Source organism: Trifolium pratense, linkage group LG6 (assembly GCF_020283565.1).
Source record: "Trifolium pratense cultivar HEN17-A07 linkage group LG6, ARS_RC_1.1, whole genome shotgun sequence".
Lineage (NCBI taxonomy): Eukaryota > Viridiplantae > Streptophyta > Magnoliopsida > Fabales > Fabaceae > Trifolium > Trifolium pratense.
This window is the reverse complement of record NC_060064.1, coordinates 45,273,166-45,294,766: the sequence shown is the minus strand read 5'-3', so window position 1 is coordinate 45,294,766 and position 21,601 is coordinate 45,273,166. Positions and strand designations below refer to the sequence as shown.

Here is a 21,601-nt window from a genome sequence, read left to right as displayed (position 1 = left end):
TAAATAAATGATAGTATTATAATAGTAAATAAATGAAAATGTAAAACATAAATGTAATGCTCTCATTTTCAAATATTTTTCTTTTTCTAATGTGACACATACCTTCCCCTCTCTTGGCCCTTCTTGTGCCTTGATTGTTGGTTAATAAACTGTTTGCTATAATTAATATGATAGAATTGAGCATAGCCTTCCAATGCTCTAATGCCACAATGCTGACATTATTTTCTTATTCGTCTTTCTATAGACAGCCTAACATGTATAACATTCAAACCATGTTAGCATCATCTTATCTTATTATTATAAATAAAGCTACCTCAAAAATCACTTCATCATCATAAAATAAAACAGAGTTCAACCGAGGAAAAAAAAAACATGTCAGCTGCCTGAATGAAACCAAATCTAACATACTACTATAGCATATACATACATTGATACACATGAACATACACATAACATACCAAACAGGAAAAAATTCAACAAAATTATGTTAGTTAGGTACCATAGAATAATAATGGTCCAAGGTAGAACCAAAGTGTTGTTGTACCTTCCTCACTAGATCTCATCTCAACTATTTCTCATATCTTTTTCTTGTATAACAGAACCTCCCATTTCATTGTACATTACATATTCTTACCTGTCTTATAAGGTAATTACAACATCAAGTAATTCCCTTGTCTTTCATATATATACTTTACTTTGTCCCCAAAATCTACAACACTTTCTAAACTATTACTCAAAATCAACCCATCATTTAACTCCTCTCAAAACCCAAAACCAAAACATTGTTACACACATTTGCAACATCATTCAAAAACCATAATGAGATGCACCATTTTCACAAACCCATTTCTCAAAATTCTCAGTTTCATCATTCTACAAACTCTACCACTCATAACACAAACAAAAATGCTAACTTTACCACTCAAATCACAAGTTATTCCATCTGGGTATCTTCCAAGACCACCAAACAAGCTTCGTTTTCATCACAATGTTAGTCTTACAGTTTCAATTACTGTTGGCACCCCCCCACAAAACGTGTCATTAGTAATTGACACAGGAAGTGAACTTTCATGGCTTCATTGTAACAATACAACAAACCGGGTTTCACCTGACCCGTTTTTTAACCCGAATTTTTCTTCTTCCTATAAGCCAGTTCCTTGTTCTTCAACTACTTGCACGACCCGAACCCGAGATTTTCCCATACCCGCTTCATGTGACTCAAATAATCTCTGCCATGCTACTCTATCATATGCAGATTTTTCTTCCTCTGAAGGGAACCTTGCTTTTGATACATTTGGGTTTGGAGGATCCGATAACCCGGGTATTGTATTCGGGTGTATGGAATCGAGCATTAGCACAAACTCCGATGGAGATGCCAATGCAACCGGGTTAATGGGTATGAATCTCGGGTCACTTTCATTTGTTTCTCAGCTCAAGATACCCAAATTCTCGTATTGTATATCGGGTTCGGATTTCTCAGGTATTTTACTTCTCGGAGGATCCAATTTCTCGTGGACTGGGTCGTTGAATTATACTCCTTTAGTTCAAATATCCACTCCTTTACCTTATTTTGATCGGGCTGCGTATACGATCCGACTCATGGAAATTAGGGTTTCGAATAAATCACTTAATTTGTCAGAAAGTGTGCTCGTTCCAGATCATACTGGAGCGGGCCAAACTATGTTTGATTTGGGTACTCAATTTACATTTTTACTTGGGCCTGTTTATAGTGCATTGAAAGAAGAGTTTCTTAATCAAACAAATAGTACATTACGAGTGTTGGACGATCCAAATTTTGCATTTGAAGTAGGAATGGATCTTTGTTTTCGGGTTCCATTGAACCAATCAAAATTACCCGAGATTCCGAGTGTTAGTTTGGTTTTCGATGGAGCTGAGATGAGGGTTTCGGGCGAACAACTTTTATATCGAGTACCTGGTCGAGTCGTAGGGAATGATTCGGTGTATTGCTTCACATTTGGGAACTCAGATCTACTAGGTGTAGAGTCATTCATCATTGGACATCATCAACAACAAAATATGTGGATGGAATTTGATCTTGTGAAATCTAGGATTGGATTGGCTCATGTACGTTGTGATTTGGTGAGCCAAAAAGTGTTGGGCTTGGGATAGTTAGGCCTACATACTTGATTGAGGTGTGGTCACAATTAAACAAATTTAAAGAAATTAAGAGATGTTTTCTCTCTAGGTCTCCCATGTATCTTTTATACCCCAAATATTCTAATTTTGCCCTTGCTAAAAACTTCGGTTTCTGTAAACCGAAGTTTTTTCTAGTTCAAATTCAGGAAAAATTCGGTTAACAGAAACCAAATTTTTTTTTCAAGGCAAAAAAATTTCAGTTCGTAGCAACCAAAATTTTTATTGAAGAGCAAAAAAGTAAATTTCAAGGAGGAAAAAGAACCATGAGGGGCCTAAAGAAAAAACATCAATTAAAGATCATTCAATTTTTGGAGGTGGTCCATTTCTTTCGTGCATTTTTTTTATAGAAAAAATTTAGAATAAAGAGATAGTATCACACTTTAAAATAGTAGAAAAGACCTTAAACTTAAAAAATATTTACAAATAAATATATTTACATCTCTAAACCTTCATGCAATTTTAATGAGAGGTTCATGATACAAGTGAAATTAGGAGTTAACTTTTGAGAGAGTTTATGGATAAGAACTGAAGATTATTAATGATCAGCTCATGGTTCATACATCAAATTAAATATGTTGTTATTATTTGAAGAAAAAAACGAATAAACCGGAAATTGCTATATTTCAATATTCAAATAAATGAAATTGGCAAATTGCAATACATTCTTTGTTTTGAAAATGTACTTATTCATAGAAAAAAAAATTTGCACGAAAAGATCAAATATGTAGTCTATGTAGGTGGTTTGATAGGAAACAATTAGGACCTATTTGGATTATTTTTTAACTTATGAAAATAATTTATATAAATAAATAATTTTTGTGTTAATTCATAAGTTTTCACCGACAAAAATTGTATTTTTATAAGACGTTTTCTCATAAACTACCTTGAAAAACTCTTGTCATTTTAGTCTCTGGCCATACAAGCCTCTCGTCCAACTAATGCCTATTCAGCACGTCACGTGCCCCTAAAAAAAGTCACATCAGTTTTTTTGTAAAGTTAATGGCCAATTTTAATATCATGGAGCAAAATGATTAATGAATTGCTGAGTCAGTAACTAATTTATATTTTTTTCTTCAATCAATGACCAGAATAACAATAAATTGCACATTAAGGAATTAATATGGTTGTTTTCCCATATTTAAGCCATTTTGTTATTACCTCAAATTTGATGATCAAACATCAACCCTAACCACCCCCAACAAATCCAAAACACCATGCAAGCAAAAATAAACAGGGGGAATTACTCACCATTAGAGACATGGACATTAAGGAAAACATAGAACCAAGTTCAGTCACTTTATTTGACTTGCGATAACGTGGTATATTTGGCGTATGCGCAACAACATTATATTTAGAGGAGGTTCTCCAAATGTATCTTTCTTGGTTGATCAAATTATTTATATTTCTTGGTTTTGATTTATAGGCAATATAGGGGGTAATGTTAATGTATCTTTTTTTTGAATGGTGTAATGATCCCTTAGCTTGTTAACAAAACATCTAATGAGATTATTATCGAATTGTAAGGATTGAGTATATCTTGTACTCCTTATAATTCATATATTGTGCTTATATAAAAAAAAGAAAAAAAAGAGATGGACATTAGATGAAGCATACTCTCAACCCATAAACTCCTTTCTTCTTTTCTTGTGTTCTTCTTTCACTTTCTCTTGCTTTTTTGGAAAATGCTAATTAATGTTCTATGGCACTAGTTAAGGATAAAATTATCTTCAACTTGTCTAATCTATCTTTTTAAAATATAAAAAATGTTTTTTTTGATAAAAACCTTACTTTTTTTGGTTTTCTTGATTAGTATCTCAAAGGTACTACTTAGCATAACCCTATATATTTAAAGTACTTGATATAAGTTAAACGAAAAACGTTACATAGTTCTCACTCCAACAACACAAGCATCAGTCCCTTGACAAGAAAACAAACAAATAACTAACTCCAAACTAATTTTTCTAAAAAACTAACTCCAAACTAATTTTTCTAAAAAACTAACTCCAAACTAATTTTTTCTCAAAAGGAAAAAAAATCCAAACTAATATACATCAGCGCAACCATGAAGATTGTCAATAATTTGTAATAAAAAGCATATCCCTTTGATTATCAGGGGAAAGAGGCTAGGATAATCTAAAGTATTGGTTAAATTAGAGCACGGTTGGCCTAGAGGGGTGCATTATTGCACCTTTTAGTGTATGTTTGGTTTCAAGTCTGGAGCAGTCATAATTGATTCAAGATGTGTAGAATTGATTCTGCCTTGTTCGGTTTCTCCAAAGTAGAATTGATTCTGCCTCTAGAATTGATTCTACTTGAAGTTAGAAATTGTAGCTTCTAATTCTAGGATTGACTTTTAACTCAAATTATTTGTTCAACTCACTTTAGCATAAATATATTCAAACATATAAATCAATTCTATCAAACTCAATTCTATCAAAATAAATTATGTCAAACTCAATTTTGTCAAAATCAAGTCCGTCCACCGCAGAACCAATACCCTACTTAGAGTTAGACCTCCAATTCATGGGCCCCTCAAAGTTTTAATTTTATGGTAAGAGATTTCCTTTTCCCATCCTACTGGCTACTCACGCGTTCTACGCATTTTCGATTTTACTATTTCGCTACTTAAGTAGCGGATTTTTACCAGTTCTCTACTTAAGTAGCAGATTTTTACTAGTTTGCTACTTAAGTAGCGGACTTTTGAGATCCAGGAATTGAGTAGAATTAGGATTAATTCTTGTGACCCAATTGAGAATTTCTTGTAAGATGACTCTTTCATTATAGGAAAACGGAGGGGCTGCTCTCTCCCCTAGAGTATGTTGTTTTGATCGAATTGTTGGGTAAACAAACGATTGTGTTCTTTTCTCCTTCGCTTGGTTATTGTTCTATGAATTATTTGATTATCATCATCTCTATCTATTTTATATACTAATTGCTTGATTAATTTGATTCACTCATCAAATTTCGCATTGGTGTGATTTTTCGACGAATTCACAACAATGCCCTTGAAAATTTTAAAGGGAGGGGACATAAAAAATTCAATTAAGAGAATCTTATGTTGAAAATAGAGATAGTAATATCTTGGAAGTTGTATAATCATTTCATCCAAAGTCTAAAAATTGCTTAAACAATCGTTAGTTGGTTCAGTGGTGGTAGGAAAGACTACGGTTTGTCGTAACTGCAATCAGGAGGAAGTTGAATTCATTTGATGCCAGAACTGACATTCGAAACAGATTAGGCGATCCAGTGGCTGATGGTGAAAAAAAAAGTCTAAAAATTGGTTGCAACATAAAATTTCCCTGTATATTATTCCTTAACATGATCCTTTAATTAAAAATATTATGGAAACCTTTTGCAATGCTTCGAGCTTCAAGAAGAGTTTTGCTTCAATGTGCAAATCACTCGCAACACAAGACACAAACACAAATAGAACGAAATAAACTTTTTTTTTTCAATCCATCAATGAATTCAATTGATGAGTGAGTGACAAAAATCTGAAAGAAAAAAAAAATGCAGAATTGTTGTGAATAAACTGTGCTAAATTCAAATCATGAAAATTATTCAGATTAACTGCACAATTGTTGGGTTGAACTAATGCATTGTTATATAATGATAATGATTCACCATGTTGGTTTTCATATGTAAGCATCACATCTTCTAAGCATATTCCAGTGCATGGATTTGTTGGACTGCAATCAAATTTAACTGCTACCTCTGTTGTTGAAGTTCCATGAATATTTTGGTACATAATGTTGCTAATTTTAATCCCTGAAAACGAAAAAAAAAAGCCTGGTCCAATGGCGACACTGCCATTGTTGCTATCCCTTCTCCAATGGCGACATTCTGAATGTCGCTACTCCCTCCCCCGACGCCAGTTTCTGTCTTCTGAGAGGGATATTACGGGAAAAAAGTTGGGGAGGGGGATATTACCAGAAATTTAAGGAGTCCAGGGATATATTTTGGAAAAAAAAATCTTTTATATAACTGCCAAGGATATACTAGTAATTTATTATTTTTTCGGGGGTGGCCGTAGCCACCCAGTTCCGCCTCTGTTAATATGCCAAAGAAAAAAAAAATGGAGTATAGTAAAACTAATACGGTCATTTTTGAAATGAGTATATAGATGGAAACAAATGCTTTAATCCCTTTGCACAAAAAATAAATTATACTTATAGCCTATAAAATAATATTGAGCTTTTTCCCAACTGGGAAATGTTCTTTCACTTAACATCAAAAGCTGTTAGAATTTTTATAATATTAATATTAAATTAATTAACAAACGACATTGCTAACTAAACAGTGGTTGTGAACATGCAACTAATCTCCTTTTCTTCCTTTATTAGCAAGTATTAACGGTAGATGTGTGAAGTTTACCTTGCAACCAAGTCCATCTAACATCCCTTTCATCTATCAACATTCATTTTATATTTTTATTTCTCATTCCATATATACAAAATATTACCATTGGATAATATTAATATGATTTGACCAAATTGACCCTTCATCTATTATTATTAAATCATATTAACTAATATGTTCCAATGTCACAACAACACAAAATTGCACAACCATTTCATTATCTATAAAAAGTTACCTAGATTTGCTACTTTAAAGTTACAAATTAATTGTCATCACTAATTAATTGTTGAGGTAAATAATTTGTCTTAGAAAGGGTCATTTTGGAAAATGATGTTATAGTTAGAGGATGTTACAAAATATGAAATCTAGCTTGAAAAATACTCTATTGCTCTTAAGCAAGTGGCATGGAAAAAGCTTGGAACATTATTGCACAAGTTATACCAAGTTTGTAATATCTCATTTTCAATCACCTAATTATCTAATCACACTAATTCATTTTTTCAATCACCTAATTATCTAATTACACTAATCAAATCTTTACTATATAAGCTACATCACTATGTTGTTTTCTCCATCCAAATCAAAAAACAATAACCTCACTTTCTATAGTTAAAGAGCTTAAAAAAGGATTGAAAGAGAAAAGAGGAAATGGGTTTTGTTTATCTCAACATGTCAAGTTTCATGAGAGCAATGTTGATTGTGTTATGTGCTTTGTGGATATTGCCAGAGCTAGCACATGCAAAACATGTTAGAACAAGGCATTATAAGTTTAATGTATGTGTATTGCATTTCATTATCATGATAATTTATTTTTTGTGACAAATAGATGCATTCATTTCAATTTGGTTGTTATTAATGATATCTTTTTCTTTCTTTTTTTCATTTTCATTTGTGCAGATCAAATTGCAAAATGTCACAAGACTTTGTCAAACAAAGAGCATTGTAACTGTCAATGGACAATTTCCGGGTCCTAGAATCATTGCAAGAGAAGGCGACAGAGTCGTAATTAAAGTGGTTAATCACGTTCAGAACAATGTTTCCATTCATTGGTATTATACAATTAGACTCACGAATCTGTATAATTTTTTAAAATACGTGTACATTGTCGATGCATACTTAAAATTTGATTAATTATTTTAGGCACGGAATTCGCCAACTAAGAAGTGGTTGGGCAGATGGACCTGCATATATAACACAATGTCCAATTCAGGCAGGCCAAAGTTTTGTTTACAACTTCACAATTATAGGCCAAAGAGGAACATTGTGGTGGCATGCACATATCTCATGGCTTAGATCTACTCTTCATGGTCCTATTGTCATTCTTCCCAAAAGACATGTGCCTTACCCATTTCCTCATCCCTACAAAGAAATCCCCATTATATTAGGTAAGTTGAGACCATTCAAACTATGTCACAAAATTTTAATATAAACTTAACACATTAAAAAGTGCACATTTTTTATTTGCTAAATTAGTAGTTTAATAACATGGCAGGGGAGTGGTGGAAAGCAGACACAGAAGCAATTATAAATCAAGCTATACAAACAGGATTGGCACCTAATAACTCAGATGCTCACACTCTCAATGGCCTTCCAGGTCCTCTCCACAACTGTGCAGCTAAAGGTAAGAAAACAACTTAATTAAGTGCTTATAGTATAAATATAAACAACCGAAAAGCACAAACATAGTCCATTCTAGACTATTGATCTTTATGTATAAATAGCCTAATTAAGCGTTTATCATAAGTTATTTCTATAGCAAAAGATACAATAAATTCAAACAAATTTCATATAAGCTGTATTCATAAGCTATCTTAGAGATATTTTGGAAATAAGTTGAAAACAGCTTATGGACATATCATAAGTTGTTTCCATAAGCTCTTTCAAACACTTACAATATATGTCAGCAGATAAGTTCAAATAAGTACAAATAGACCCTTTATGTGATTATTGATTAGTTGATTCAATAAAGTTGTTAAATTTGTCTATTTTTGCAGATACCTTCAAGCTCAAGGTTGAACCAGGAAAAACATATCTACTTAGAATAATCAATGCTGCACTCAATGATGAAATGTTCTTTAGCATTGCTAATCACACCCTCCATGTTGTCGAAGCCGATGCAGTATATGTAAAGCCATTTAGAACCAACATTGTTCTCATCACACCAGGTCAAACAACCAATGTCCTTCTCAAAACCAAATCCAAAACCCCAAATGCAAAATTTGTCATAGCTTCAAGACCTTATGCTACAGGTCCAGCATCTTTTGACAACACAACAGCGATTGGTTTCTTGGAGTACAAGAAACACTCACTTTCAAACACTAAATCAAAAAACCATACTCTTTTTAGACCAAAACTTCCTAAATTCAATGACACTATCTTTGCAATGAACTTCAACAAAAAATTTCATAGCTTAGCCAACAAGAAATTCCCAGCAAAAGTTCCGAAAACTGTTGATCGACACTTTTATTTCACTGTTGGTTTAGGAATAAGTCAATGTTCAAAAAACCAACAATGTCAAGGACCAAATAACACAAGAGTAGCAGCAGCGATTAATAATGTTTCATTTGTTATGCCAAACACTGCTTTACTTCAAGCTCATTTTTTCAACAAATCTAAAGGAATTTTCACTACTGACTTTCCTACTAATCCACCTCATAAATTCAACTACACTGGTACATCACCAAAGAACATGATGGTAACTAGTGGAACTAAGGTTGTTGTGTTACCATACAATGCCAAAGTTGAGTTGGTTTTGCAAGATACAAATATTATTGGAGCTGAGAGTCATCCATTGCATCTTCATGGATTTAATTTCTTTATTGTTGGTCAAGGAAATGGAAATTTTGACCCTAAAAATGATCCTTCTAAGTTCAATTTGGTTGATCCTGTTGAAAGGAACACTGCTGGTGTCCCATCTGGTGGTTGGGTTGCTTTGAGATTCCTTGCAGATAATCCAGGTGGGTAGCATTTAAAATACTAAAGTCAATCTTTTTAATCAAATTATATGTTTCACATCATATCATATTCTTTTATGAGATGACACTGGTTTCTTTTAGCTTAACCAAAATCCTTGGTTCAATCTCTAACTTGGAAATGCAGCAACGTTAAAATATTTAGCGAGTTTGCCACCTATTTGAGTCCCACAAGACTCGAGGAATTAGTCTCTGCAGAGTTGCACGCAGATATCCAATTTAAGAAAAAAAAATATTAAATATCTTGTTTTTCCTTTTCTCTCCGGCAGAGAAAATGGGTGTTAACAATTAAAAATTCGACTGTTAAGTAAATAAATTGATAAAAAAAATAGCCATCTCATATGCTTTTATGAGATGACACTGGTCTCTTTTAGCTTAACCAAAATTCTTGGTTCAATCTCTAATTTGGAAATGCAGCAACATTAAAATATTTAGCGAGTTTGCCATCTATTTGAGTTCCACAAGACTCGAAAAATTAGTCTCTGCAGAGTTGCACGCAGATATCCGATTTAAGAAAAAAATATTAAATATCTTGTTTTTCCTTTTCTCTCCGGCAGAGAAAATGGGTCTTAACAATTAAAAATTCGACCGTAAATAAATTGATAAAAAAAAAAAAATAGTTGAATCAGGAGTTAAGCTTGAGTACTTCTAATTTATTGATCCTTAAAGCTTATTAACTACTTGATTAAATCATATTTAAATATTTGGTTATAGAAATAGAAAAATACTAAAGAAATTTCATGAAACTTTAAAAATCATAACATTGAAAAACTACTTTAAAAATGTCTAATTTAATATTAAGTATAACTTTAGAGTATCAAAATGATCTAATACACAACTTTTTTTTTGACTCATCCAATACACTAATTAAGAGTTAACAAATCCAAATTTACATAATTTGAATTTTGGGTATGATAACTTAGTGTTGTTGGTGTTTTTGACATGAATATTTTGTTAATGATACATGAATAGGTGTATGGTTCATGCATTGCCATCTTGAAGTACATACAAGTTGGGGCTTGAAAATGGCATGGATTGTTCAAGATGGAAAACTGCACAATCAGAAGCTGCCACCTCCACCTTCTGATCTTCCAACATGTTGAAAAGATTTAGACCATTATGATACTTTTCTATGTGTCCAATTTTTGGATTAGCTAGAATTGGATTTGATTCTGCTTTCTGGATTTAGTTTTGTCTACATTCTTTGTTTTTTTTTTATTTTATTATTTTATTATTATTAGTAGTATGTTTCATAGGAGTGGGAAAGTTTTGGACAATTTCATTGTAGTGATTGTTTTGGTTCTTGTTGTATGGTCACACTCATTTAAAAAGTTATGAGTGGGAGAGTTTTATGGAGGTTTCAGTTTTCAGTTACTCATTTTGTATTTAGGTTCAAATATATTTTAGTGATTGTTTATTTTTTAAAAATTTATTCTGATCTTCCAAATTTATCTTTTAACATAAAACAACAATTTTTTTTAAGAAAAACCCAAAATAAGAGAAAAATTGTATTAATAAAAAATACTAATAATCATTTTACAACTGTTCTCGGGAGATTTGAACTCAGTATCTTACTATTGTCCTCAAGTGTACATACAATTATCACAAGTCTTATTTATTTATTATTTTAACAAGATCACAAGTCATATTCATATCCTTCTTTTAACTATATTTGTATGAAAAAAGGAAAAGGACAAAAAGAGAAATAACCAACAAATTTTGGGGAATAAAGAAGATAATGGGGAATAGTAGTGGGTGTGTCATAAACCCATATACAAAAATTTTAGAAACTATGAATCATGACTTAAATTAGATATTCTCTAGAAGAAGAAGACGATCCTTTTTTGTTTTTGACTGATGAAGAAGACCAACAATCATTAAAATGATCTAAGATGGATATTTTGACATGTGACTACCATCACAAGTCAAATGGAATAGTTTCATAACAAGTTCGGTCTCAAACTAACCATCCAATTTTTTATTTTTAATTTTTATAATTTTTAATTTTTAAAAAATTAACTATGCACAAGTCAATGCATACGTGAACAATGACTTAAATGTCACGTCAGTATGTCGTGTGCATTGCTTTGCTAACGTGATATGTGAGTTATTGTTGACATGCATATTGATTTAGCCAAAATAAGTGGGATTAAACTTTTGCAAAATTGAGTACAACTTTATTATTTATAGGCAAGTGTCATCCTGATTGACTAGAGATCGTGGCCTACAAATCTTTTGCTTCATTCAGCTATTTGTACATGTTACGGCTTTGTTTGGTTTATCCATCGATTTCTGTAATTTTATTTCCTTCCATTTTTTTCCACTTAACCAAACGAACCCGTAGTGTGTAAAACTTCCCCTCTGTTGGTGATCTTGGAATCCACGTTTAGCTTAAAACTTTCCACTTTACAATATGATGTAATGACATCATTCATAGTATTCATTTTTCACCCAAAGTGGTGTGTATGTATGCATTCTTCACCCGCTAAAGTCAGTAACATAATTAACAAGGAATACGATCATAACGCCTAATTCTTACGTCCCATTGCCTTTTTACTAAGTTTAAAGTCTTGAAGATGATGACCTCAGTAGGATTGAGAAAGACTTCAATTTCTTCGTATATTTAGTTGCGTTCAATTTCAAGAGAATTAGACTAACTAGATCAAAACAATATGAAACTATGCGAACCGGAAGCGATTTATTTCCTTTTTCTCTGCATTATTTCATGGCTATCTTTCATTTATGACAAATTTTCCCACACTTGAAAATAACTCAAATTTTTCACTAAAAAAGTTTTAATTTCTCAAGAACGTTATCACTCATCCTTCAATTTCTTCAATCTCGGAGCAAATATCTTTTACTAGTAAAAGGAAGGTTGAGTTGCTCATAATCAAACATTGTGATGATGTGACACTCTATAAGAAAAGTTTACAATTTTCTATAGTTTGTGAAGCAACTCCCCTTATCTTCTTTTCCTCTTCCCATTCATGTAGCTTCATGATTTTTATTTTTATTTTTATTTGGCCGAGCCTAAACCATATTAATTAGAGGAATTCAACGAGTATGCTCCTCTCAAGATCTCAGGTTCGATTTCTTTTAGTGCCAATTTCGATGGGCTAAGTCCATACAGAACAAAAAACTCTGGCTTTAAATGGACCCCCGCAAATGGGCACTGTGATTGGTCCCATTGGATTAGTCGATCCTAAGGCCAGATACCAAATTTAAAAAAAAAAAAAATTTCTTTTCTAATGTTGTAGATTCATCTCTTTAATAGAAGAATCTCCATAATTATCTACAAAAAAAAAGACGAAGAATCTCCATAATAGGGAAAAACTAAAATGTGCTCTAAGGGCACATGTTAGTGATTCAAAAAAGAAAATATTTTATCAGAATTAATGTACTCCCTTCGGTCCTTAATATAAGAAGAATATCACTTTTTAGATACATTGAAATATTAATGTATCTAGATAATAATATAGTCTAGATACATCAATATTTCAATGTATCTAAAAAGTGAACTTAACAAATAGTAGTATTTTTGTGTGGAACTGCAGAGGTGCAGCCAGCACATCCTTTTATCGTTCTTGTAAGCATTATGTCAGCATGTATAAGCCTCTTATGGTTGTTATAGTGGAGACTAGGTGTGACCCTAACAAATTGAAGCGCACGTGTCAGTTGTTAGGATATGATGGTTTTGTGTGTACAGAAGGACATGGTTTTGCGGGAGGGATTATTGTTGCGTGGACGGAGGTTAATATGAGTGTGCAAGTGTGTAGTGCCAAATTTCAATTTATTCATCTCCAAGTTCAAACTAAGGATAGTGGAATATGGTTTTTTACTCCTATTTATGCCAGTCCGAATGAGGAGAATAGAAGAGTTCTGTGGGAAGATTTGCTTTCTATAGCTAATACCATGAATGAGCCATGGTTAATAGCAGGTGATTTTAATGATATTGTTTGTGCTGAGGAGAAGAAAGGAGGGGCGACAGTGTCCATGAGAAAATGTAATAAATTTCAAGAGCGCATTAATTCTTGTAATTTATTGGATTTGGGTGCTATGGGTTATAAGTTTACTTGGCGTGGTCCTATTTTCCATGGGGGACAACGAATTTTTGAGAGACTTGATAGAGCTCTTTGTAATGTAAGCTGGAGGTTGCAATTTCCAGATGGTTGTGTCAAAGTTCTTGCACGGATTGATTTTTCTGATCACCATCCTCTCTTGATTACTCCAAAAAATGTGCCTCACCCTTTGGCACATCGACAGTTCCGTTTTGAAAGTGCTTGGTTACTAGACAAGACTTATAAAGATATGATGGCTGCTAGCTGGAAACAAGACCAATCTGTTTCGAGTAATTTAGTTAATGTTCAGCAAGAGCTAAAGAGGTGGAGTTTTCAAACTTTCAACCAGGTCTTGCAAACAAAAAAGCACCTGATGGCAAGGATTGCTGGCACTCAAAGAAGCATCCAACATGGTAATAATGGTCGGGGTATTTGGCAGCTAGAAAATAAATTACAATGTGAGCTGCGAAATATTTTGAAACAGGAGGAGCTTATGTGGTTCCAGAGATCTAGAGCAAAATGGTTAAAGGATGGAGATCGCAATACGCGTTATTATCATCTCAAAACCATTACGAGGAGAAGGAGGAACAATATTCTCATGCTAAAAGACAATGAAGGAAGATGGATTGATGATGTGGGGAAGCTTCATGAATTGGTTATTGCTTTTTATAAGGATTTGTTTACGGATGATAAGGTGAGTAGGGAATGGCTTCAATCACATATTTCTTATCCTGTGTTGGATGAAAATCTGATGGGGTCACTGGAAGCCCCTATAAATAATGATGAGGTTAAGCATGCGGTTTTTTCTATGAGTCCTTGGAAGGCTCCTGGCCCTGATGGGTTCCCTGCGGGATTTTATCAAAAGTCTTGGGACATTGTTAGTAGCTCGGTGTGTGACTTTGTGCGCCAGATATGGACTACGCCTAGCGAGATCGGTAGAGTTAACAAAACAGATATTTGTCTAATCCCAAAAGTTGACTATCCGGAGGTTGTTACTCAATTTCGTCCTATCTCTTTGTGTAATACAATATATAAGATTGTGAGCAAGGTTCTTGTAGAAAGACTGAAGGTGTGCATACCAATGCTTATTTCCGCTTTTCAAACTGGTTTTGTACCAGGGAGAAATATTCACGAGAACATTGTGGTTGCTAAGGAGATGATTCACTCTATGCAGCGTATGCAAAGCGCTAAAGGGGCTTTCGCTATAAAAGTTGACCTCTCTAAAGCTTATGATAAGCTTAGTTGGGAGTTTATTTGGAGAATTTTATGTGAAGTTAAGTTGCCGGAGCAGATGACAAATGTGATTATGCATGCTGTGACTAGTGTTGATACAAATGTGAAATGGAATGGTGCGAGAGGAGATTTCTTTAAACCTCAAAGGGGCATTAGACAAGGGGATCCCATATCCCCGTATCTGTTTGTTCTTTGTATGGACAAGTTGTCTCATTTTATTATGCATGCAGTGAATGAAGGTGATTGGCGTGGCATTAAGGCTGGGAGGACTGGTCCAATGGTCTCTCACTTGATGTTCGCAGATGACTTGCTTTTGTTTGGAGAAGCTACCGAAAAACAGATGAAATGTGTGATCGATATATTACAAAGGTTCTGTATGATATCGGGTCAAGAAGTGAGTCATGAAAAGACTAGTGTTCTTTTCTCCAAAAATGTTAGAAGAGGAATGAGAGACAAGTTACTGCACATGTCCGGATTCAAGGAAACAACTGACTTTGGGAAATATCTTGGCGTTCCTTTAATTGGAAGAGCACCTAAGAGAGCTGACTATCAATATTTAATTGATCAAGTTAGTAATAAATTATCGGCGTGGAAGGCGAGACAACTGTCATTTGCGGGGAGAGTGACATTGGCGAAGAGTGTGTTGGAAGCAGTGCCTATTTATCCAATGATGACAAGTAAAATTCCAAAGTCTTGCCTAAATGACATTCAACGAATACAGCGGAATTTTATTTGGGGAGAATACGATAATGTTCGAAAGTACCATGCAGTTAAATGGAGCGACTTAACCAAGCCGAAGTCGATGGGAGGTTTGGGCATCAGAAACTTGGAAATTATGAACCAGGCCTGTCTCCTAAAGCTTGGATGGAAAATTAAAAATGATAGTAGTGATTTTTGGTGTGATGTTTTGAGAGGCAAATATGGTATGGCTAGTTTTGATAATGATGAAGCAGCTAAGCCATCAAGCTCCAGTACGTGGAAAACACTAGTTCAACTAAAACATCATTTATCTCATAATATGTTTTGGCAAGTAGGTGATGGTTATAATATTCATGCATGGAATCAGGAGTGGATTGAACCTGGTCTTTGTGTGAGGAATCTTTGTATTATACCAAACCATATGCAGGATATATGTGTGCGGGATTTGCTTGATGAAAGTGGTACGTGGAATTGGAACCTGCTTGTGGAATGGATGCCGAGCAACATCATGAATAAAATAGCGGCAATACCAATTCCTAATGATGCAAATGGTCGTGACACAAATGCGGGTTTTGGAGGTAGCAGTTCGGTGTTCTTTGTATCTGCTATGTATGAGCAGCTGTGTAATTTTGATAGTCAAAATTGTGATACGTTGTGGCAGTCTGTCTGGAAATTACATGTCGCCGAGAGAGTCCGTTGCTTTGTGTGGCTGTTGTTACATGATCGACTCCTTACAAACTATCGTAAAAGTAGAATGGGAATTGGTCATGCAATGTGTCGTTATTGTGGTAATATTGAGGAAACAAGTTTGCACGCGCTTCGTGATTGTGCACTTGTTGTTCCGTTTTGGTTGCAGGTTGTACCAGCGAAGGACAGAGGTAGTTTTTTTATGGAGGAGATTCAGCAATGGATCCATACAAATATGAGGAAATGCGGGAAGAGAAGTAATGGCAGAGCATGGTGTGACTTTTGGGCAACTGCTTGTCATAGTTTATGGATGTGGCGAAATAAGGAAATTCACGATGAACACTTTGTTAGACCTGTCCATTCTGTTCAACAAGTAACTAAAAGAGTAGAGGAGTATTATCAAGCTAGTAAAGTGAATGGAATTTTGGGTTGCAGGGAGGGCATGCTGGTGCAAATTGGTTGGCAACCTCCAAATGGTTCTTTTGTGAAGCTTAATACGGATGGAGCTAGGAAGAATAATGGTAGAGCTGGTTGTGGAGGAGTTATTCGAGGTAGTCAAGGAGAATGGCTTGGTGGTTTTGCTAAAGGGGTGGGATCTTGTAGTGCGTTTGTGGCGGAGTTATGGGGAGTCTATGAAGGATTGTCGTATGCAAGAAGAATGGGGTTCATGCTTATTGAATTAAATATAGATTCAGCGATGGTGGTCCAAGTTATAAACACAGGTAGGTTGAAAAGTCCATTTGGCTTGACTTTGGTGAAGAATATTCGGCGATTGGTTGATATGGAGTGGGAGGTTCACATCACTCATGCTTATAGGGAATCAAATCAATGTGCTGATGCGCTGGCGAACATTGGGTGTTCTATAGATAAAGAGACCATTTATTACGAGACTTGCCCTTCGCAAATTAGAGAGCTATTCTTAGCTGATATAATGGGGATTAAAACCCCTAGAGTAATTTATGTGTAATTTCTTTTTTCTTTGGGCTTAGGCCCTCTATTCTATCAAAAAAAAAAAAGTGAACTTCTTCTTATATTAAGGACCAAAGAGAGTATTTACTTTACTTTTTAAACTTGATCACAAATTAATTACACAAAATTTACGAAAATGTTTCTACTTTTGGAGGGCCATGTTAGCAAGACATTTTTTTATTTTATTTTATTTTTTTGTTTGCTTTCGCTACTAATTTAATCTGGTTCGGGGGACAGTTCTGGTATCAAATGATTTCATCCCCTTTCGATCGCAGTTGCGGGGGATCGAACCGTGGTCCTCCCTACCAAGTTCAGCGTCAATCACCACTAAATCAACTAACGATTGATTTTTATTTTTTTTAGTTTAGACAACTTTAGAAAATTGAGGACTTTAAAATTTGTAATGATTAGTGTTACGTTTACGTATTTTTTTAACAAGCAATTAGTGTTACATGTTAAGTTGGACTTTGAGTGGAGAGGATCTCTCCATTGGAAAGTGGATCCAGTAAAATCCTAGCCATATTTTTTTTTTTGTTGCAAGTTCATTATGTTGTCAAAAAAGAATGAAAGGCTAAGATCTAGAAAATAATCCTTCCAGTGAAAATTATATCGGAGAAGATCCATTCCCGGCTTTGAGTGATGTCTCTATTGAACTTTAGTAAGAAACATTGATTTTTAAAATAAAAAACTAAAAACATAATACCATAACCAAGTTAGTTTTCTTCAGTTCAATTTTTTATTCAAACTAATTAAAATCGATCGGTTAATTTTCAAAAAAATTGTTTGTTTATTAGTTTGATTGGTTTTGTTTTAAATGTAAGATATAATAGTTTAAAGAAAAATTCATCAAAAAATAAATAATTTAAAGAAAAAAGAAATTTGAGTTTCATTATTAAAAAAACCAAAGAAAACTAATTACTTTAATTGAACAAAAATCTAAACCAATAATTATTTACTTGAATGCAAAATAACAACATTTAAGATTTATGATTCGTGGATTCGGATTGTATGCGGTTAAAATTATACGCAGTCTGGAAAAATTTGATTGTCCAATTACGTGGAAGAAATTCTCTCCCATATATTGACATTTTTTTTAATGAAATCTCAAACCTTAATTCTTTTTTACCCCTTGCAGTTTTTTTTTTGTCAAGTAGCTCAGTAACTTGAAAATCCACCTTAAAGGTAAATAAGTGGAGTGTCTCGGATTTGAACCCGAACTTCTATACATATTGTGCAATATCCATATCAACTGAACTAAGGGTATAAGTTGGAAGTTGGAAGATGGAAGTTGCTTCATTGGTCGAACGCACTCTAAATCATTGAACACATACGTAAAATATATTTTAGCAGATCAAACATAACTACAAATTAACTACTTTTTCTTAACTTTAATTAAATCTACCCCATGAACACAGCTAATAAAAGAAGTCTCAACACACTACAATGCACATGAACAACTCACACGTCAGCATGTTATGTTCACAAACAAGTGGGTCAAAACCCTATCCTCAACCATACTTTCACCACGTGAACTTGTTGCTCCAAACTCCTAAAAAATGTTTAACTCACGCGCCATGGACGCGATTGGTAATAAACAACAACAAGACAAAGTAAAGTAAAGTGTGTGTGGGTGTTAAATTCTCGGATATTCTCAGCATGGCATCCTTAAAGATTTTAACTTTACCTTTCCACTTTCCAAAGGGTCACTCACTTTTTCTCTCAACACCAACAAACTTGTCTGCTTTTTGTTTTTGAGCTCAGTTCTTGATTTTTGCATATGGAGATTGAAGCAAGAAAACAGATCCCTTCACAAGTCAACAGGTTAATTTTTTCATCTGATGAGTTGTTCAAGATTCTTCTATCTTCTTGTTTTTTGCTGTATTTGATTTGATCACTTTCATTTTTGTATTTCATGTTATAGATTTTAATTATATTGTTTCTCTTATTCAATTTGATGTTTTAACGCTTCTAGAAGTGGAAGGAATATTGAAAATTCACCTTAAAGTTGTTGATTTTATGATAATTTTTACTTTTTATGTTCTGCTATGTCATTTTGTGGTTTAAATGATTAGTGATTATGTTAAATGATCAATGATTATATATATTTTTCAGTTAAAAATTTAACTTTGATAGTTGGAGGTACTTTTATTCCGTTTTAGATCATAAAGTCATAGAAGAAGCTAATGAGATTTTACATCCTATTTTGTTTGTCAATGCATAGTGTATACTTGATTAGTTGATTTTAGCATATGAAAAGTTGAAGGTTAAAATTGACCTTAAAGTTAGTTGAATAAAAGTCTTGTCCATCAGGTGTCAACTCAATGATAAGAGTTTGACTTTGGAACTTCGAGAGACGAAATTCAAATCTCGTCCGGAATAGTTGTAAAATGGTCATTAATCCTTCTTTGGCTACGTTTAGTATCGCAGTAAATATGTCAGAATCTCGATGATTCACCATGATTCTGGCATGCCCACCGTGATAACAAACATCACTTGATTTGTTTACCTAATGGGGTATTTTTACATAAAAATTACGAAATGGGCACAAGGGGTGCTGTCCTGATGATAACTCCTGCACTGTATTCATCGGTGGGCTTATTACACAAGGCAGGCCAGATGAGGCATGTAAATATATGGGAATCCTGTCATACTTGAGGAGTTAGCTAGAAAGATGAATTTTTCTGGTAAGTTTGAAGTGCCAATGTATTAGCCAGTTGGGTTGATATGATGAAGAACAATTCCAACAGAAGAAATGCTACAGTGTCATGTAGGTAGTTTGATTACTTGAATGACTTGTAGGTTGAATGACATGTAGGTAGTCTGATTAAAAATTCCTCTGTACTACCTTCTTTGCGGATCGCCGAGGAAGATCGGAAAATCGTGGGCGCAGCGATCTTCCACGCATCGTTCCGATAAGTTCTGGCAAAGACTCGACCCGTTCCCCACCGGCATGTCCCGGTCATCGACTCGTTTTTGACCGGGACCAAGAACAACCACATTGACTCGAAAATGACCCGCTTCAACTCAGAAACGCCTTGTTTTGCAGTGAACTAGGTATACGCGTTATTTACTTAGGGAATCGGTGAGTTTTAATTGAATTACTCCCTCCGTCCCAATATATAAGACCTCTTTCACAAAAGCACAAGAATTAAGAAAAGTTGTTTTTGCATTAAATTTGTCAAAAATATATTTTCTCTTTCCGAAATTAGTCTTGAATTATTAAGAGAGAGAAATAGTGGTCTTTTACTTTTCTTCATTTAATTAGAGGTATTTTTGTGAAAATTTAATTAATGCACCTTAAACTTTGAAAAAGAGTTTTATAAAATTGGACAACAAAATTTTGCAGAAGGGTCTTATATACTCCCTCCGTCCCAAATTATAAGGGAAAATAAAAAAATCACACTTATTAAGAAAAAGTAAAACATGAGAATTTGAAGTATGTTTTTGTGGGTTTTCCTTGGAATAAGTTGCATAGGAAGATGTAAAAACAATTTTTATTGGTTGTTGTTTATTGAGAAAATGAGAGAGAGAAGAAATTAAATGCAATTTGCATTTAATTTTATGAAAATAAGGAAAAAAACATTCTTGAAAATGATTTTTCTCTTATAATTTGGGACAAAAAAAATGGGCTTTTTTCCCTTATAATTTGGGACGGAGGGAGTATTATATTGGGACGGAGGGAGTATTGAAATACTTGCATTCCCTCTCTCCTTAATTCACTCAACTGCATCATAATCAGTTACAAACAAAACAAATTGAACAAGATTTTATATGCTAATATTTACATTTATATATTATTAAAAAAATACGGACGGAGGTAGTATTATGTATAGATGATTAATGAAGTTTTAATGTTTTGATTATGTTTAATATTAATGAAGTTTCTATGTTTAAGTAAATTTTTGGGATCTTACAATCCTAGGATCTTTCTATACCCCAACGATCTTTAGTGGGATGACAACCATGTTTGTATTATTGTCATGATTTTTCATATTTATTTTCTTTTCAACTGAGATTTTCCTAAACTTCTTGCCAGATTTCAGATGGATGAAATGCGTGACATTAACATTATTGAATGGAACAAGAAAGAAAATTACAAGGTTTTCAGTTGGATTTGATTAGACCAAAACATAAATGCCGGGTTGAGAGTTCTTCTTCTGAAGATGAATCGATGATTGATGAAAGTCCAATTTTAGAGAGTGCGAACAATCACACTGTTAATCGCAGAACCGATGCTGCATTCCTTGATGATAGATCCGAACACGAATCGGCAAAAGACAGCAATAGTTTTATTGAAGACTCTGATACTTCCATGTCGGTAAATGATGATGCCAAACTCGAGGCAGATTCTGAAAATACATCCCTCTGTGGTAATCTTCCGCTTCTTTTGGGGCTTATCATATAAATGTGTATTTATACCTATTTCTATAAGGAAAGATAAAATTAAGTCAAATTGTTTTCATATAA

The 21,601-nt window shown here is 33.8% G+C and overlaps 2 protein-coding genes across 2 annotated transcripts; both read left to right on the top strand.

Annotated features, from left to right (window-relative positions):
• Window positions 1-334: 334 nt before the first annotated feature.
• Window positions 335-2,749, top strand: LOC123889143 (aspartic proteinase PCS1). Its single transcript, XM_045938365.1, has one exon. The coding sequence runs from the start codon at window positions 820-822 to the stop codon at window positions 2,128-2,130; it is 1,311 nt and encodes a 436-aa protein (XP_045794321.1). The 5' UTR covers window positions 335-819; the 3' UTR covers window positions 2,131-2,749.
• A 4,337-nt stretch (window positions 2,750-7,086) lies between these two features.
• Window positions 7,087-10,862, top strand: LOC123889142 (laccase-17-like). Its single transcript, XM_045938364.1, has 6 exons — window positions 7,087-7,290; window positions 7,414-7,565; window positions 7,657-7,901; window positions 8,009-8,137; window positions 8,511-9,473; window positions 10,461-10,862. The coding sequence occupies exons 1-6, from the start codon at window positions 7,165-7,167 to the stop codon at window positions 10,589-10,591; spliced, it is 1,746 nt and encodes a 581-aa protein (XP_045794320.1). The 5' UTR covers window positions 7,087-7,164; the 3' UTR covers window positions 10,592-10,862.
• Window positions 10,863-21,601: the final 10,739 nt, after the last annotated feature.